At 47.5% G+C, this 17554-nt stretch overlaps 1 protein-coding gene across 2 annotated transcripts in view; it reads right to left on the reverse strand.

The window, feature by feature from the left end:
* The window catches only part of GYS2 (glycogen synthase 2), a 65385-nt gene continuing 47831 nt past the window's right edge, over nucleotides 1-17554 (reverse strand). For both annotated transcript variants that reach the window (XM_061638369.1, XM_061638370.1), the window contains exons 11-16: nucleotides 15629-15742; nucleotides 12420-12546; nucleotides 11038-11133; nucleotides 4924-5087; nucleotides 2045-2125; nucleotides 1-655 (exon numbers count right to left, since the gene is read on the reverse strand). In XM_061638369.1, the coding sequence (XP_061494353.1) occupies nucleotides 434-655; nucleotides 2045-2125; nucleotides 4924-5087; nucleotides 11038-11133; nucleotides 12420-12546; nucleotides 15629-15742 (804 nt within the window). In that variant the 3' untranslated portion in view covers nucleotides 1-433. The remainder of the gene's footprint in view (nucleotides 656-2044; nucleotides 2126-4923; nucleotides 5088-11037; nucleotides 11134-12419; nucleotides 12547-15628; nucleotides 15743-17554) is intronic.

The raw sequence follows: 17554 nt of genomic DNA on the forward strand, positions 1-17554 counted from the left end.
TTATTTTTTTCCTGCCACTTTATTCGTAATAGGCCACCTTTAAAAAAAAATTTGTGGGCGCAAATCTAACAGAAGGAAAGACTTTTTTACAACAAGGTAATAGGACACTTTGCTCCTCTTTCTTTCCTCCAGTAACAAGACATTAGGGGTCCAAATACAAAAACCAGCATGCAGCCCTGATGTTTCACACACTTTTCTAAATTTCTTCTTCTATCATCAAAATAAGAGAGGGAAGAGGGGGGAAATGCACCATCAGAACTATTTATAATGAAGGAACAAGGAGCAGGGGAATTCAAGATATTTCAGACCTTGAGGTCACATAGCATTCATTTACACTCCCCTTAGATCAGGTTTGAACCATTTGACCTTGAAGGTGACACAAGCAGAGTGGAATGGGTGGGACCCCATGTGCCACAAGAAAAGGGCTATTGCATCAGTTCCTATATTCCCCATGCTGCTTCTTTTTCCCATGTGGCACAGTGCTGAAGGAGAAAGGAGACTTTATGTTCTGCCTGTCCCTCTCGGCCTCCTCATCCTCGTCGTAGCGTTCATCTTCCTCGCTAATCTCCTCATCACTTTGGTGGGGGCTGTTGTGCTGAGACACAGACGGGGATGGAGGCACCGATGAAGGCCGTGGGTACCGAAATCCTTCAGTCTGCAGGAAAAGAGAAGGCAAGAAATAAATATGCTGCAGGCAGGAGCCTTGGTCTAGAACAGGGGTTCCCAAACTGGAGTCTGTGGACCACTGGTAGTCTGCAAGCTTCATTCAGGTGATCCGCAGCATGTCTCTGGATTTGTGGTTGAAGACTGGAGGTGGCACATGCATCACTTTGAATATTCATATTGATTTTTAATTGCATTTTTGTTGCTTCTTTTATTTCTGGTATTTTATTGTATTACAATTTGAATTCAATGGAATTACAATTGCTACAACATAGAGAAAAATAATTAAGTGGCACACCAAGACTCTCAGCAATTTTCAAGAGGTCCGTGGGGAAGTTTGGTACGGAAACACTTCCAAACTGTAGTGATGGGGAAAGCCTGGCAGGGCAAGTATCAGAGCTTGACATTCCTCAAGCAACTGCTTGTGTCTCCTCACCTTGGGAAGGGCCAAAACTGACCCCTGACCTCCCACCACACAGTAGCCATCTCCACCCACCTTACTTCCTTCCTCCTCTCTGGGTGTCAGTGCTGAGCTGTGGAACTGAGTCTGGATGTGAGCCTAAGGAATGCAGAGAAATTCACCAGAACCAGAAACACCCAGCCCAAACAGGAAGCGTTTTGTAGCCCTTCCTGTCCAGGAGGGCCCAGTGGCCAAACTGGGTAGGCAGGGCCAGCTCACCGCCTGAAAATATTTCACTGAGATGAAGATGTTCTAAGCTGCGGTTCTGATAGCTCAGCACATAAGGTAGCCACACAAAGAAGCAAAGGTTCCTGATTTTAGTCTAGGAAGATTGTGATACTGGGAGACAACAGGACTGGGGTCACTCTAGGCCCCAGTCTTGTCACCACCGACTGTCTAATCCCTCAGCATCATGCTGCTTAGTGTGAGAAGACCACTGGATCCCATCTTACCAAGGGCCTTCTAAACATGGAGCTGGCCCTGCATCCCAAGAACTAGGATCTTGGAAGAACTGAGGAATATGCTGTTGGCCAAACTCTAGGGATAGTGGCCTTTTCAGCCAGAAAATTCAACTGGACTTGGGAGCAGCTCATAGCTGTAGGAAAAGGTGGCAGATGGCATCTTGCTAAGTGGGGCACAGACTGAGGAGCAGACCTCTTTCCTGACCTGAGAGGTGGAAGCTGTTGTAAAAGGGAGCTGAGGGTACAGTTTACTAAACTTCTGCACTGAAGACCTATCCCTCAGGTCTTCCGTGTGTGTGTGTGTTGTAAGTAAGAGAGAGAACCGGTAACAGATAAGGGGACAAATTTTGGCGTGACAGTGGCATAAGGGAAAGGGCTAAACTCCTTTTAGACAGACAGACGGTGACTTGTTCATCATATCTAGCTTGCCCCTTGAAGTATAACACTTAGGAAAAGTTACCTTTGGTGGAGCATTTGGTTCCATCTTGAATTTTTCAGGAAATGTCCGACTCACAGCCAAGTGCCTGGCATGTGTGTAATACTGTAAGAGGAGAGAGAGATCTGTAACTCAACTGTCGAGGCATTTGCCCTCTCGTGATTGGAACTGTGCAAGGAACATCAGCATCAGCTGCCCTTTCTGGCCCTGTCCTCACCACCGTGCCCTTGCTCATCCTGCCTGTCACGCACTGGAGGGGGAAGGTTTAAAGCGAGGAGCCTGCTCTACACATTGAGATGTGATTGAGAACCCTGTGCAGTCAGGAGGAAAGATGGGGCCAGGTGATGGGGAAGTGACAGAGGGGGCAGTACCAGCAAGTGCAGTCCTCCTCTCCCCCTCTTTATGCAAAGGCAATCAAATGTGGTTAAATGCCCAAATAGTGCTATAAGCTTACGTAACCAGAATCAAGAGGGAATAATAGACATTTGTTCGCAGAGAAGATGGCTTTTAAACTTTAGCAGATTTTGCTTTAGCTATCCACCAAGCTGGATGTCAGCCATTTATTGTGGCTGCCAAGTGCTTGATTTACTCGCCCAACATTCTCCCTCGTGCGCCATCTCGGAAATAGAGCCAATTTAGCCCTGAAGCGTACTAGGCAATGGGAAACGGCATCTGTAAATACGTTAAGCATTTTTGTTTTTATTAGGTATTTTTTATTTCTATGGCAACTTTTTAATTGAAAGGTCATCACATTTCTAACGGAGAAGAGGGAAGAAACAGAGGGGAGGGGAGGCAGGTAGAGGCATTTCACAATTTATCAAGATACGAGTAACAGCACCTCATTTTTTTTCTAAAAAAGTACTGCTTATGGGCAACCTGAGAGCAGTGGTCCTTAACCTTTTTTGGGGTCACAGAACCCTTTGAGAATCTGATGAATAATAATAAAATTTTATTTTTAGGCTGCCTATCTGGCTGAATGAACAGCCACTCTAGGCGGCATACATAATTAAAATTTAAAATACACATATCAATACAATTATAACATATTAAATTTACCCACATCTGTACACTGTAGAATTAAAATTAACCAGGGATTCTGTATGCCCGCTGAAACAGCCATGTTTTTAGTCCTTGGCGGAAACCAAGACTTTGAACAACGTTTGCTTTAATATGAGCCCTTTATTTTTTTGCTATCTTTGGCAAACGAACATCAGTGTAACAACAGCAAGTTTTAGGAATTGGAAAAGGCGGAAGAAGAAGAGTCCTATGTGACTCAGAAGCTTGTTTCAAGTTTGGTAGAGGGAAAGAGCCATTTTCTCCAGAAGCCACTAGAGGGAAAACGGTACGGCTGGCGCGCTTTTGCAGAATGCCCCTCTACAGTGTCCGCTGCAAAGAAGACATGATAACCCCGATGCATATCGATTTGGCAACGCCGATCACTTCCTGAGGATTACCCCTCTGCTTTCATTGGGAATTGCCTGGATCCTGGAAGAATCTAATGGTTTGAGGGGTGGCGAAATATGGGGCATCCAGCAAGCAGCAACGCATATTCAAAGTGACTGTGTGCTTCTCCCCTCCATTAAAATGTGGCACAGCTGTTAGGGACATACGGGCCTCTTCTCCCCTTAAGTACAATGCACACAATCCCCTCCAAAAGATATTGTAGATGAAAATTGCATTCTGCGCCACCGCCGCCCTCCACCACCCCACCGGCCCATTTTCTCTTAACAGCGCATCTTAAATTTTGCACCAGAGCAGAACCCCGTTCTGAATCCACCCTCTTAGAGGAACCAATATAATGGTTACTAAGTGATCCTGGTCAATCAGAGTGCGCCTGCCCTTTTCTGTTCGGAACACCATCACCATCAGCTCCTCTCCAGGCATGCTCGATCCCTCGGCATATATATATATATATATATATATATATTTTTTTTTTTTTTTCTTCGTTCAAGGATTAAGTTCCTTTAGATTAACTATTTTAACGAGCACGCGCACACACACGAGACACGACTGAAATCCATGGGCTTTGAGACCCAGAAAACTCCATCTGGCCTGGTTCACGCTTCCATTCTATCCTCTGCTGTTATCCCTGCTCTAGATCCTCATTTCTCCAGCAGGTGACTCAGCTATTTCCTTTGCTTTCCCCATCTCCCTCTCTGCCTCAGGCCATGGCTATTGCATTTGGGAACGGGCGAGCCCTTGCATTTTTCCCTCTCGCTGCTCCTGCCGCGGTCGTCTATTCCCCAGCTATGGACTCCCATAAACAAATAAATACAAATTAATTTTATTACGTTGGGAATTGATTTTTTTTGCACCCGGTTCACAGACCCTCTGAAGCCCATCTATGGGTCCATGGACCACAGGTTAAGAACCCCTATTCTAGAGGCTGCGTGGCAGGGGTGGAGGAGACCAGAGGCAAGAGTCGATGTGGGCAAAGCAATGGATGCGACCCTTACCTTTGCACAATAGGTTACATTCCAACCACTCATTTACCCACACCCACCCACCTCCATCATCCAGTCAGGGATTGTAGTTCGAGGACACATTCTAGCCAGGCAAAAGCACTTGGGCAGAGTGCAAGGCAGAACAGATTGGAAGTGTGGCCTGGAAGGCCGCATCCAGCCTCTAAGCCTGAAGTTCATAGGAACACAGGGACCTGCCTCATACCGAGTAAAATCCTTAGTCCATCTAGCTCCATACAGTCTACACTGACTGGCAGCAACTCTCCATGGTTGCAAGCGGGAGTCTTTTCCCAGCCCTAACTGGAGGTGCCGGGGATTGAGCCTGGGTCTTTCTGTGTGCAAAGCAGATGCTTTACCACTGAGCTGTAGCCCTGCTCAAAGCTCCCTACCCCAGTCTCAATCAACAATGAGCCTGATACACATTCAATGGTTCTAACATACCCTGCCTAGATATCGCCAGTCTAGCAAGTCAGAGAGCCTCTCCGTTCGGTTTCTCTGGATGATTCTTTGCCGACGTGACTGCTGGCAGAATCCATACAGGAATTGCGTCAGCTGATTGCAAGACTCGTCTGGGGAGCGGAATCTCCTGTCCACAATGTAAATACCTGCAGGAGACAAACCCAGGTTGGAAACAAAGAGTTGGAAAATGGAAATGGACTGCTTCCAAGTCGATCCCGACTTATGGTGACCCTGTGAATAGGGTTTTCATGGTAAGTGGTATTCAGAAGGGGTTTACCATTGCCTCCCTCTGAAGCTAGTCCTCCCTAGCTGTCTAGGGCCTGCTCAGCTTGCCACAGCTGCACAAGCCAGCCCCTTCCTTGTCCGCAACTGCCAGCTGGGGGGCAACTGGGCTCCTTGGGACTCTGCAGCTTGCCCACGGCTGCACAGGTGGCAGGGCACGTAACCCCTGAGCCACTCACTGTGGGGGTGATCTTTAGCTGGCCTTTTACACCCAGGAGACACGAGTGGGGATTTGAACTCACAGACTCTGGACTCCCAGCCAGGCTCTCCTCCCCACTGTGCTATACCAGCCGATTAGGCCTTTAGCCGCTTTTAATTTTCTGCCTGCTCATTAGATCTGAGGGGTTCTTTTGGGGGGAGGGGGCTGTTTTAATGCTCCATGTCAGGATAGCCAATGTGGTGACCTCCAGATTTTTCAGACTACAACTCCCATCAGCTCCAGCCAGCACAGCTAATGGCCAGGGATGATGGGAGTTGTAGTCAGGGATGGATTTGTACTAGATACGCACAGAAGTAGAGCCTCATATGGCTGTAGGTCCCCTGAACGATTAGTATACATTGTTAACTGAGAGGCTACCTTTGAAAAGTGACAACAAACAAATGAATCACCATTCCAGTATTTTAATTTGTTGCATTGTTTCCACTTCTCATTTCTCCTGCTTCCCGATTAAAGTGTAGCAGCTGTTTAATAATATAATGATCTAAGATGGCGACCGAGAAGGACGCGCAGTTTGGAGCTCAGCACTTTGCCTTGAAATGACTTGCCTGGGTGCCTGGGTGCGTGGTGTGCAGTCTGTCGCTGCTGCCTGTTGCTTGTTGCCGTTGTTGCTGTGCCTGTCTGGCCCGGTGTGCATTGTTGCCCGGCGTTTGTTGGCCGTGGTTCTTGGCCGCCTCCGGTGCCGCCGTTGTGGTCTGGCGCGGTTGCTGTTGCGGCCGGCTGCCGGGACATTCGCAGGCCGGGCCGGGCTGTTGTTGTTGGACGCTGCTGCTGCCCTGTCTCTGTGTCGTCGCCGTTGCCGCCGCTGTCGTTGCTGCGGCCTCGGCCCCGGATCCTGGCTGCTGCTGCCGTGTTGGACTGGGTGCGGCTGCTGTTGCGGTCTGTGGCCGGGGTGCAGCAGGCCAGATTGGACCGTTGCTACAAGCGGAGGCGTAGGCGTGGCGGTTGCTCATACCCTGCCCCTGTCGTTGTGGGCGCTGTCGTTGCCGTTGTCATCGGTGCAGCCGCGGCCGCCGGGACATCGCTTGACGCTGCGGCTCCGGATTCGGACTTTTGCCGCCGCTGCTGCGCTGGGCGCGGCTGCTGCTTCGGCCTGTTGCCGAGGTGTTACTGGCCGGGCCTGTGCTGCTGCCGTTTTGTCAGGGCGCGGGTCTGTTGCGGCCGCGGCCAACATCTGTTTTCGTTTACTATTTGCCGGGTGCAGTCGTCGTTTATTACCACCATTGCCACCATTTATTATGCTGCTGCTGTTGACACCCTGAATGCGGATGCTGCTATTATTACTGCTGTAACTCCGGTTGCTGCCATCATCTGGCCTTTTACCATCTTGGCCAAGCTGGACGGTTGCTGTTCTTGTTTGTGGAGCGTTTAACTCTTGTGTTATTGTTCTATTTATGGTTTGTGTGTAGTATGAATGGAGTCTGAGTGGTTATGACTGGTGTAAGCTTGAATTATTGTACTTAATTTATGCATTGTTTGAGGGTGAATGAAATTGAATGAACATTGAATACGTGATTGTAAGTTTTATATATTTTTACTATGTGCCTGGGAGAGAGGACTTTGCTCCGAACGGGGGGACTTTCGGGGCCCCCAATTAATGTAGTGACGGGTAATGGGAGGTATGGTGTTGTGAGGAGGACAGGCCAGATAAGGGGAACTCGTCACAGATAAGTTGTGTCTGTGCCTTGTTCCGGTCCTCCCCACACCCGCAGGAATGTTGGTTGTCCTATCAGCCAGCCCTCGGATCTCCAAGTGTTGCTTTTAAATGCCAGGTCGATATCTAATAAGATCTCCCTCGTCCACGATTTAATTGTTGACGAGGATGCCGACCTGGCATGTGTAACCGAGACCTGGGTGGGCGAACAGGGAGGAGTTGCTCTTTCCCAGCTTTGCCCACCTGGCTATACGGTTCAACACTGTGGTAGATCCGAGGGTCGGGGAGGTGGGGTAGCTGTGGCCTATAGGAGTTCTCTCTTGCTTGTCCAGCACCCTGTCCAGTTGACGATTGGTCTGGAGTGCCTCCACCTTGTGCTGGGCCAGAGAGACAGACTGGGAATTCTGTTGGTGTACCGCCCACCCTGCTGCCCAACAGCTTCCCTAACTGAGCTGACTGAGATAGTCTCGGAGGTATTGTTGAGGTCTCCCAGACTATTGGTACTGGGAGATTTCAACATCCATGCCGAGACTGCTCTAATTGGGGCAGCTCAGGACTTCATGGCCTCCATGGCAACCATGGGGCTGTCTGAATTTGTTACTGGCCCAACACATGTGTCAGGACACACTCTTGATTTGATCTTCGCCACTGGACACGGAGATGGTGATCTGGAGGTGGGGAGTCTTTCAACGACCCCATTGTCATGGACAGATCACCGCTTGCTGAAGTTTAGGCTTACAGCGTCCCTTTCCCTCCGCAAGGGTGGGGGACCTATTAAGTTGGTCCGACCTCGGAGACTACTGGATCCACATGGTTTCCAAAGGGCTCTGGGGGATTTTCCGGCTGAGAAGACTGGCGCTCCTGTCAAAGCCCTGGTCGAACTATGGAACACCGAAATGACCCGGGCTGTGGACACGATCGCTCCTGCGCGCCCTCTCCCTTGCAGAGCTCATGCAGCTCCATGGTACACCCCGGAGCTGAGAGCGATGAAGCAAGAGAGGAGGAGGCTTGAGTGCAGATGGAGGCGGACTCCCGACGGATGCAATCATGCCTTGGTAAGTGCTTCCACTAAACGGTATACAGAAGCGGTGAGGGCAGCAAAAAAGCGATATTTTGCTGCCACTATTAAATCATCTCTCAACCGCCCAGCGGAGCTTTTTAAAGTTGTCCGAGGGCTTCTTCATCCTAGCCCTCCGGATATCTTAGAACCATCTCAAACCCGCTGTAATGAGTTTGCTGGGCACTTCCAACATAAAATCTCATGCATCCGCCGGGACTTAGACTCCAATATTATGGCAGTTGAACCTAATGAGGTATCCGGAGCACGGCCTTGTCTTCACTTATTGGATGAATTTCAGTTGGTACAGCTTGAGGATGTTGACAAGGTACTTGGACTGGTGCGTGCAACCACTTCCGTACTGGATCCTTGCCCCTCTTGGCTAGTGAAAGCTGCCAGGGTTGGAACAGCCGGCTGGGCCAGGGAAGTGATAAATGCCTCCTTGAGAGAGGGAGTGGTCCCCTACTGTCTGAAAGAGGCGGTGGTGAGACCACTCCTGAAGAAACCTTCCTTAGACCCAGATAATTTGAACAACTATAGACCGGTTGCGAACATCCCATTTTTGGGCAAGGTTCTAGAGCGTGTGGTTGCCAACCAGCTCCAGGTACTCTTGGATGAAACCAATTATCTTGATCCATTTCAATCCGGTTTTAGGCCCGGTTTCGGCACTGAAACAGCCTTGGTCGCCCTGTATGATGACCTATGACGGGAGAGGGACAGGGGGAGTGTAACCCTGTTGATTCTGCTTGACCTCTCAGCTGCTTTTGATACCATCGACCATGGTATCCTTCTGGAGAGACTCACGGAATTGGGAGTTGGAGGTACCGCTTGGCGGTGGCTCCGCTCCTACTTGGTGGGTCGTCTCCAGAAGGTAGGGCTTGGGGAACATTACTCGATGCCCTGGACTCTCCATTGTGGAGTCCCGCAGGGATCGGTCTTGTCCCCTATGCTCTTTAACATCTATATGAAGCCGCTGGGAGTGGTCATCAGGAGCTTTGGAGTGTGTTGTCACCAGTATGCTGATGACACGCAACTCTATTTCTCCTTTTCATCTTCTTCAGGTGAGGCTGTTAACGTGCTGAACCGTTGCCTAGCCGTGATAATGGACTGGATGAGAGCTAACAAACTGAAGCTCAATCCTGACAAGACTGAGACGCTGTTGGTGGGCGCCTTCTCGACCCACGTGGTGGATGTTCAACCTGTTCTGGATGGGGTTACACTCCCCCTGAAGGAACAGGTTCGTAGCTTGGGGGTCCTTTTCGATCCATTCCTGTCTCTTGAGGCTCAGGTGGCCTCGGTGGCACGGAATGCGTTCTACCATCTTCGGTTGGTAGCCCAGCTACGCCCCTATCTGGATAATGATGACCTCGCCTCAGTCGTCCATGCTCTGGTAACCTCGAGATTGGACTATTGGAATGCACTCTACGTGGGGCTGCCTTTGAAGACAATTCGGAAACTACAGCTAGTGCAAAATGCAGCAGCCAGACTGTTGACGAGGACCAGACGGTCCGCACATGTAACACCTGTTCTGGCGCGTTTGCACTGGCTACCTATCTGTTTCCGGGCTAGATTCAAAGTGCTAGTTTTGACTTATAAAGCCCTACACGGTGCGGGACCTCAATACCTAGCGGAACGCCTCTCCCGCTATGAACCTACCCGCTCACTACGAGTCCTGTCCCATAGGGAAGCTCGGAGGACTGTTACTAGATCCAGGGCCTTTTCAGTGGTGGCCCCCGAATTATGGAACAGTGCCCCCGATGAGGTGCGCCTGGCGCCTACTCTTCTATCTTTTCGGTGCCAGGTTAAAACCTTTTTATTCTCCCAGGCATTTTAATGTCTAATGTTTATTATTTAGTTAATTTTATACCAAGTGTTACATGCTCAAGCTGTATGTTTTTAGTGATTTTACCTGATTTTTATTTTACTGTATTGTATTTTATTCCTTGCTGTGAACCGCCCAGAGAGCCATAGGCTAAGGGCGGTATAGAAATGGAATGAAATAAATAAAAATAAATAAATAAATAATAGTAATGGTGAATGAACAGGGCCCCAAAAAGAGCTGAGCGCAGAGCCCTGCAGACCATAAATCTGCTGCTGGTTGTAGTTTAACAACATTTGGAGGACAACACATTGGCTATCTGTGCTTTTTTGATGGAGTCTGTTCCCACATTTGGCTGGAAGTCATCAGGGGTTAAGGCATGAAGTGATGTGAAATCAAGTGATCTATATGCTTGTGGAAAAGCATTTGCTGCCACAGAAGGGGCCAATGTGGTGCCCTCCAGATGCTGCTGCACTACAACCCCCAACATCCCTGACCATTGGCCATGCTGGCTGGGGCTGATGGGAGCTGCAGTCCAACAACATCTGGAGCTCACCACATTGGCTACCCCTGCTCAGCACTCACTGTACACGTTGCAATGCAAAATAACATGATCAACTGGCTGTTGTTCCAGCTCCACACAGACACAAACATTCCTTAAAAGGGGTGAACGCAAAGACCCTCAAGGAGCTGACTAAAGCAAGCGAGATGGTGATGCCATCAGAGGCCGACACCTGTGGAAAATCCATTCACTGAAGGTTATGAAAGCAGGTTTTGGAATAGTCATATCTTTTAACCTGGAAGCTTCTTCAGATGTGTGGAGTCTGGTTACTTAGGGATGATGGAAAGTCATTGGTGGTTAACTGTACGTTTATTTCTTCCCCTAAGCCAGGAATGGGGAACCACCAACCCTCTAGATGTTGTGAACCACAACCCCCATCACCTCTGACCATTGGCCATGCTGGCTGGGGGTGATGGGAGTTTGAGTCCTAAACAAATGGGGAGGATATTACCTTGGGTAACCTCTAGCACATTAATAATTGGTTTCATGGCTGAAATGTTCTCACCATAAGCAGCTGGATCAGCCACATGCTCCTGCATGAAACAGCCAAATCCAGAGAGGTTTGTGGTCACACTGGGTATCCCCATGACGGTGCACTCAGCTGACAAAAGACAAAGGAGGTTTAACTTTCATATAATGAACAACTTTGCAGTGTCTCACCAAAAGCAGGAGATGGGCAGGCCACATTGATACTGTGTGCCATCGCAGTTCATAAGCTGTGCCCAGAATTTGTTCTTACAGGGCTTTCATTCATTAATGCATTTGTTTACTTGAATGAAGCTTTTCCACAACTTTGTGCCCAAAGCAGCTTACAACATATCAAATGAAGAAGATTCATAATATTAATCACATATGTCAGTCAATAAATGTAATGTCACAAGATTGCAACACATTTGACTGCAGTAAAGGAGTCTGGACAGATTAGGGTTAAGGGAAGATTAATGCTGGAAGATTCAGGAAGGCACATGAAAATACTTATTCAGACAGCGAATAGTTATAAACTATGGAATTCGCTCCAGCAAGATGTAGTGATGTGAAACGTGTCCCCATAGATTAGAGGTGGGTATCCACTTTTGTCGGGTGGGCTAGATCAAAAGTGGCCAACCCTCCATGGATCACATTTAACAGGTGGGCAGGGCCTGAGGAAGCTCCTGAGTGGAACCAACCCCACCTAAAAGCAGCAGGGCTTGCATTCAGTCCTAAATTTAACAAGCACCAAATTCAAGCCACAGCTGCAAAGGAACAAACAAGAGAGCACTGCTAGGCTTCCAATTGGTCCACTGCAGCTGCAGCTTTATCTGTCATCATATGACATTAGGTGAATGACAAGTGGGCATGGCCATCCCAACACAGCCTTGTGGGACAAATGGAGTAGCCTTGCATGCCTAATTTTGTCCACAGGCTGGACTTACCTCACCACTAAGACACTTCCAGGAAGTTCACATCCAGGGAAAGAACACAGGAAGCTGCCCTACACTGAGACAGACCATCGGTCCGTTTAGCTCAGTATCGTCTACACTGACTGGCAGCTCTCCAGGGTTTCAGGCAGGGGTCTTTCCCAGCCCTATCTGGAGATGACAGGGACCGAACCTGGGACCTGCTGCATGCCAGGGAGATGCTCCACCACTGAGCTATGGAGTCTTTTGTTTGTCTTCAGCATCTGGTACTCAGAGGTATACTGCCCCTGAACCTGGAAGTTCCATTTAGCTCTCAATGTTATTAGCCACCAGCAGGCATATCCTCCCTCTCATATTTTTCTTAAAAAAAAAAGCTATCTAAGCTAGCAGCTCTTGCCTCATCTTGTGGCAGAGAGTTCTCACAAGCTGATCTCCCCCCAGAAAAGCAGTGATAAATATAGAAAAGCAATTAAGTCTGTAATTTACTTACCGGGAGTGTAACCCCAGGGCTCGTAGTAGGATGGGAATACCCCAAGATGGCAACCTCTGACAAACTCTTCATAGTCCATCGGCAATAAGGGGCTGGTTGAAGAAAGGAATTCAGGGTGCAATATCACCTGGAGAGGCGGAGAAGGAGGAGAAGACCTATGGAACTGGCTTCAGAGGTGTAGCAACTGGTATTCCAGCAACTGGTATTCAGAAGCCTTGCAGGGCTGGCCACTGTGAGAACAGGATGCTGGACCAAGTGGACCATTGGCCTGATCCAGCAGGCTCTTCATGTGTTCTTATGTTCTTAATCCCTTTCCATACCCGTCATAGACACCGCCTACATGAACTAGAAGGGCTTTTTACATGCAGCAACTGGCAGGGCAACACAACTGATTTTTGTTGGATAGTTTTCCTCTTTGGCAGTCCACCCAGTCACCATTATCTGTGACTGGTGGTTTCCCACATCTTCTGTAGTGTAATGCATGACTATCAGGGGGAAAAGCCTTTTCAGTGTTAGCCCCTGCATTTTTGAAATGCCCTCCCCTAGGGAAGCTCACCTTGTGCCTATGCTGGTGCCTTTTATCCATTTTGAGGCTGCAGTCCTACACACACTTACCTGGGGGTTAGTCTCATGAAATGCAACAGGACTAAACATACATAGAGTTGCACTGTTATTTCCCCAAGCATTTGGCTATTTTTACCGTCTCTGAATTTTATTTGATTACAGTTTGAGCAGTATGACCACTGAGTGTTTTTTTTTGTCATCTTCATTTCTTTCTTTTGTAGTTACTGAAATTAAATTACGATATTTTGGATTCTGTTGTTATATCCTTATTTTGTGTTTGCTGTCCTTGGAGAACCCAGCGGTGGAAAATGAAGAGCATATGTACATTAAATTCTAATGGATGTCCAGAATAGCATTGCCATGCCTCAGTTCCTATATGCCTTGGATAATGACTTAGACCATATCTGCACTATACATTTAAAACAGGATTATACCTGGGAAGAAGTATTGACTGTTAAACCACTCCGGGAATTGTAGCTCTGTGAGGGGAACAACCCCCAGCACCCTTCACAAACGACAGTTCCCAAATAGCATAATATCTCGTTAAATGTATAGTGCGGATGTGGCCTTAAAGGCAGAGGTGCCCTCCATAGACGGGAATCAGCAGAAATTGGCCTCAGAACCTGTGCATACTTGAGCATTCTGTTGGCTAATCAAAGAAAATGGTTTTTGTCACAGAGGCCAGTGGCTTAAGTGACAAATTAAGAGCCTGAACCTACACCACCACATTGATGGCCCAAGGCTATCACTCCTTTGTAAGCTCATAGGAAAAGGGATACCTTGAGGCCATCAAGTAACACTTGGGTGCAAACCTCTGAGCTTGGCTCTGTCCCTTTAAATTCCTGATAGCCTTAGCTAAAGAGTGAGGCTTAGAAACTAGGCAAACTTGCCTTGCACTTTAGTTGCTTAGTTAAATTCCAGTCACACCCACGCCTACATCTAAAGCACATTTACAGCACTTTAACAGTCATGGATTCCCCCAAAGAATCCTAGGAATTATAGTTTACCCCTCACAGAGTGACAGTTCCCAGTAACAATACCAAACTACAGTTCTCAGGATTCTTGGGGTGGGGAGCCATGTGGTTTAAATGGTGCTGCAAACGTAGGGTAAACACTAAAGTCAGGATCATTCAGACCATGGTATTCCTGATCTCTATGTATGGATGTGAAAGTTGGACAGTGAAAAAAGTGGATAAGAGAAAAATCAACTCATTTGAAATGTGTTGGAGGAGAGCTTTGTGCATACCATGGACTGCGAAAAAGACAAATAATTGGGTGTTAGAACAAATTAAGCCAGAACTATCACTAGCAGCTAAAATGATGAAACTGAGGTTATTGTACTTTGGACACATAATGAGAAGACATGATTCACTAGAAAAGACAATAATGCTGGGAAAAACAGAAGGGAGTAGAAAAATATGAAGACCAAAGAAAAGATGGCTTGATTCCATAAAGGAAGCCACAGACCCGAATTTACAAGACTTGAACAGGGTGGTTTGTAACAGATGCTATTGGAGGTCACTGATTCATACGGTCACCATCAGTTGAAATCGACTTGAAGGCACATAACAACAACAAAACGTAGGGCATAGATGTGACCTCAGCCCACTGTCAATGCTACATCTGTTTTGCTTGGGAGCTCTCCTTGGTCCCGCTGAAGTCAACCAGGAATGGTTGGGATGACATTGTCACTACACAGCTGCATGTGGAGACTGAGCTCCTGTGGGGTTCTTTATAAAGAGAGCCATTTGTGCTTTTGATACTGCCTCCCTCTTCCAGCACTGGCCCAAGATGTTTCACTGCCTGATGTGGAGCCCAGTGAAGGTTAACCCTCTAAATGTCTTCCTGCACTATTCAGACACCAATTTCTGCTTGCATCTATCTCCCTAATTCATGGTGTTGCATGAAATAAGATTGTGTTGCCCAGCTGCATGGCAGTGCCGACCCTGTCCAAGTCCATCAAGCTCTGTATTGTCTACACTGACTGGCAGTGGCTCTTGAGGTTTTCAGACAGGAGTCTTTCCCAACCCTACCTGGAGATGCCAGGGATTGAAACTGGGACCTTTTGCATGCAAAACAGATGCTCTGCCACCAGAGCTTTGAAAAGTTACTTTTTTAACTACAACTCCCATCAGCCCAATCCAATGGCCATGCTGGCTGGGGCTGATGGAAGTTGTAGTTCAAAAAAGTAACTTTTGCAAGCTCTGTCTGCCACTGAGCTATGGCCCTTCCTCTGAGCTATGGGCCTTTCCTACCTAGCAACACTCCTATCTGTAACAAAAATGAGCTCACCCCAGAATATAAAATGTAACATTTTGCATCAAATGTCATATAATTTCCAGGCTGTAGCTCATTGGTAGAGCACATTCTTGGCACACAGAATCTTCCAAGTCCAATCTCTGGAATCTTTAGTTAAAAGGAACTCATGTAGCAGCACTGGGAAAGAACCTCAGACTCTCAAGAGCTGCTGCCAGTCCAATTTGGTAATACTGGGACAGAAGTACCAATGGCCAGACTTGATTTAAGACAGTGTCACATGCGCCCTCTACCTTCTAAAAATAATGCATGTACAAGTTGGCCTGGACTGTCTTGCTCTTAAGGCAGAGGAAGGGGAAAATCTAAAAATCAAGCCATGAGAGTTTTACCTTAACTCGATCTGTCCGATTGTTGAAAAGGCCGATACGTCTAATAGTGCTGAGGATTGGGTCAGTGGAATCATCAGTCATATTGTGGGTTGTCACTGGCGGAAGGCTCTGTCGCTGCAACATAACAAAAGATGCCTTCAGAGACATCTTTCAAATAAAGACATACACGCAAACTTACAGCCAGTTGTGGTTTAAATAAGAGCAGGGCCTTCTCTGAAGTGGTTCCCTCTCGTTATGCAACTACTTTCTGAAGAAAGCTTGACTGTCTTTGTAGTTACTTTTAGGAAACTATCATTTCATGCTGTTTTTTATTTTAATTTTTTTTTTAAGTTTATATTGTCTTCTGTTTCATATCATTGTAAGTCACACGGAGGGTCTTAAAGGGCCATGGAAAGAGATAGCATTTAAAAATAAAATCATCTTTTAAAAGAGTGGTTTCATAAAGTTTGGCCTTTGGCTAAAATATCAACCTTGCTTGTTTTCTCTCCTGCAGCTGCACCAAAAGAGACAGAGTCCATGGACCCCATGCATCATCTGTAACTGCTATTTGGAGTCTCCAGTCTGTGGTCCAAATTTGGCCTGCGAAGCCTCCCATTTGGCCTCCGAGGCCATTTTCACCAAACCACGCCCACCTGTCCCACAACTGACATCAGTGTCAGCTGTGGGGCAGTTAGAGACAGCTGGATTGGCTGCTGGTACAGTCAGTCTCTGCAGAAAGCAGGGTTGAACTCCTTGCACATCAGCTGATACACAAGAAGTTTAATCCTGCTCCCTACACTCCACCAGCCCCCTTTAACAGATGAGAAGGACCACCCACCTGTTAGTCATCTGACATCATTATGATGTTCCTCCCTCAGTAAGTGGCAGCAACATTTGGCGACCAGGAGCCAGATACACACTGCTTCCCTGCCTTTGCTACTGATTAGCTGTGCTCTGAATTGCACAGTTAGATCTATCAGTGGGCTGGGCTGATGCGATCTACATTCTCAGTCAGCATTTGTGAACCCCACCTATGGCCTATGAGTGAGGGGAGGGTGTTTGATGACCTTAAGTTAAGATCGTTACGATCCGCACATTCTTTCTTTCGTGCTTAAGATTATGACTCACCTGCACTCTTTCTGAGTGAAACGTGTGTGTGAGAGAGATTATCAAGAGCAGGGGTAATCAGCGCGGTGCCCTCTGGATGTTGTTGGGTTACAGTTCCCATCACCCCTGATCATTGGCTATGTTGGCTGTGGCTGATGGGAACTGGAGTTCAGAACTTCTGCAAAGCACCATGTTGGCTACACCAGAGAGAGAGATGGGGTGGCTCTGGTGACACCCACTGTCAGCATGTGCCCCTTAAGGGAATGTGGCTTTACCAGAGCTTGGAAAAGTTACTTTTTTGAACTACAACTCCCATCAGCCCCAGCCAGCATGGCCATTGGATTGGGCTGATGGGAGTTGTAGTTCAAAAAAGTAACTTTTCCAATCTCTGCTCTATGCAGAAAAATGCTCCCCATTCCTGACCTAGGTGGTAAACCTATGCTTGCACTGTGGCCTGTACCACTTCAGGTTGCAGGTGAATGCTGACATAATTGAACATGCCTCCATCCAAGCCAATCAATCAATCTCTGCCCATAAAAAACTAATTGCCAGGGAGAAGCAAGGCTAAAATCCTTTATTAGGAGATGGTAGATTTCTGCAAGGAATTATTATTTTTTGGTATGAGAAGCATTCAGTCATGCAAGACCCTAACCCTCCCCTGTGTTCTGAAATGGTATAGCTAAAGCAGAGCTTGGAAAAGTTACTTTTTTGAACTACAACTCCCATCAGCCCCAGCCAGCATGGCGCTGGCTGGGGCTGATGGGAGTTGTAGTTCAAAAAAGTAACTTTTCCAAGCTCTGCATGTAGGCTTACTACTGACCCATTAGCAATGCAACTTTG

This window comes from Rhineura floridana, chromosome 8 (assembly GCF_030035675.1).
Source record: "Rhineura floridana isolate rRhiFlo1 chromosome 8, rRhiFlo1.hap2, whole genome shotgun sequence".
In the NCBI taxonomy this organism is placed as follows: Eukaryota; Metazoa; Chordata; class Lepidosauria; order Squamata; family Rhineuridae; genus Rhineura; species Rhineura floridana.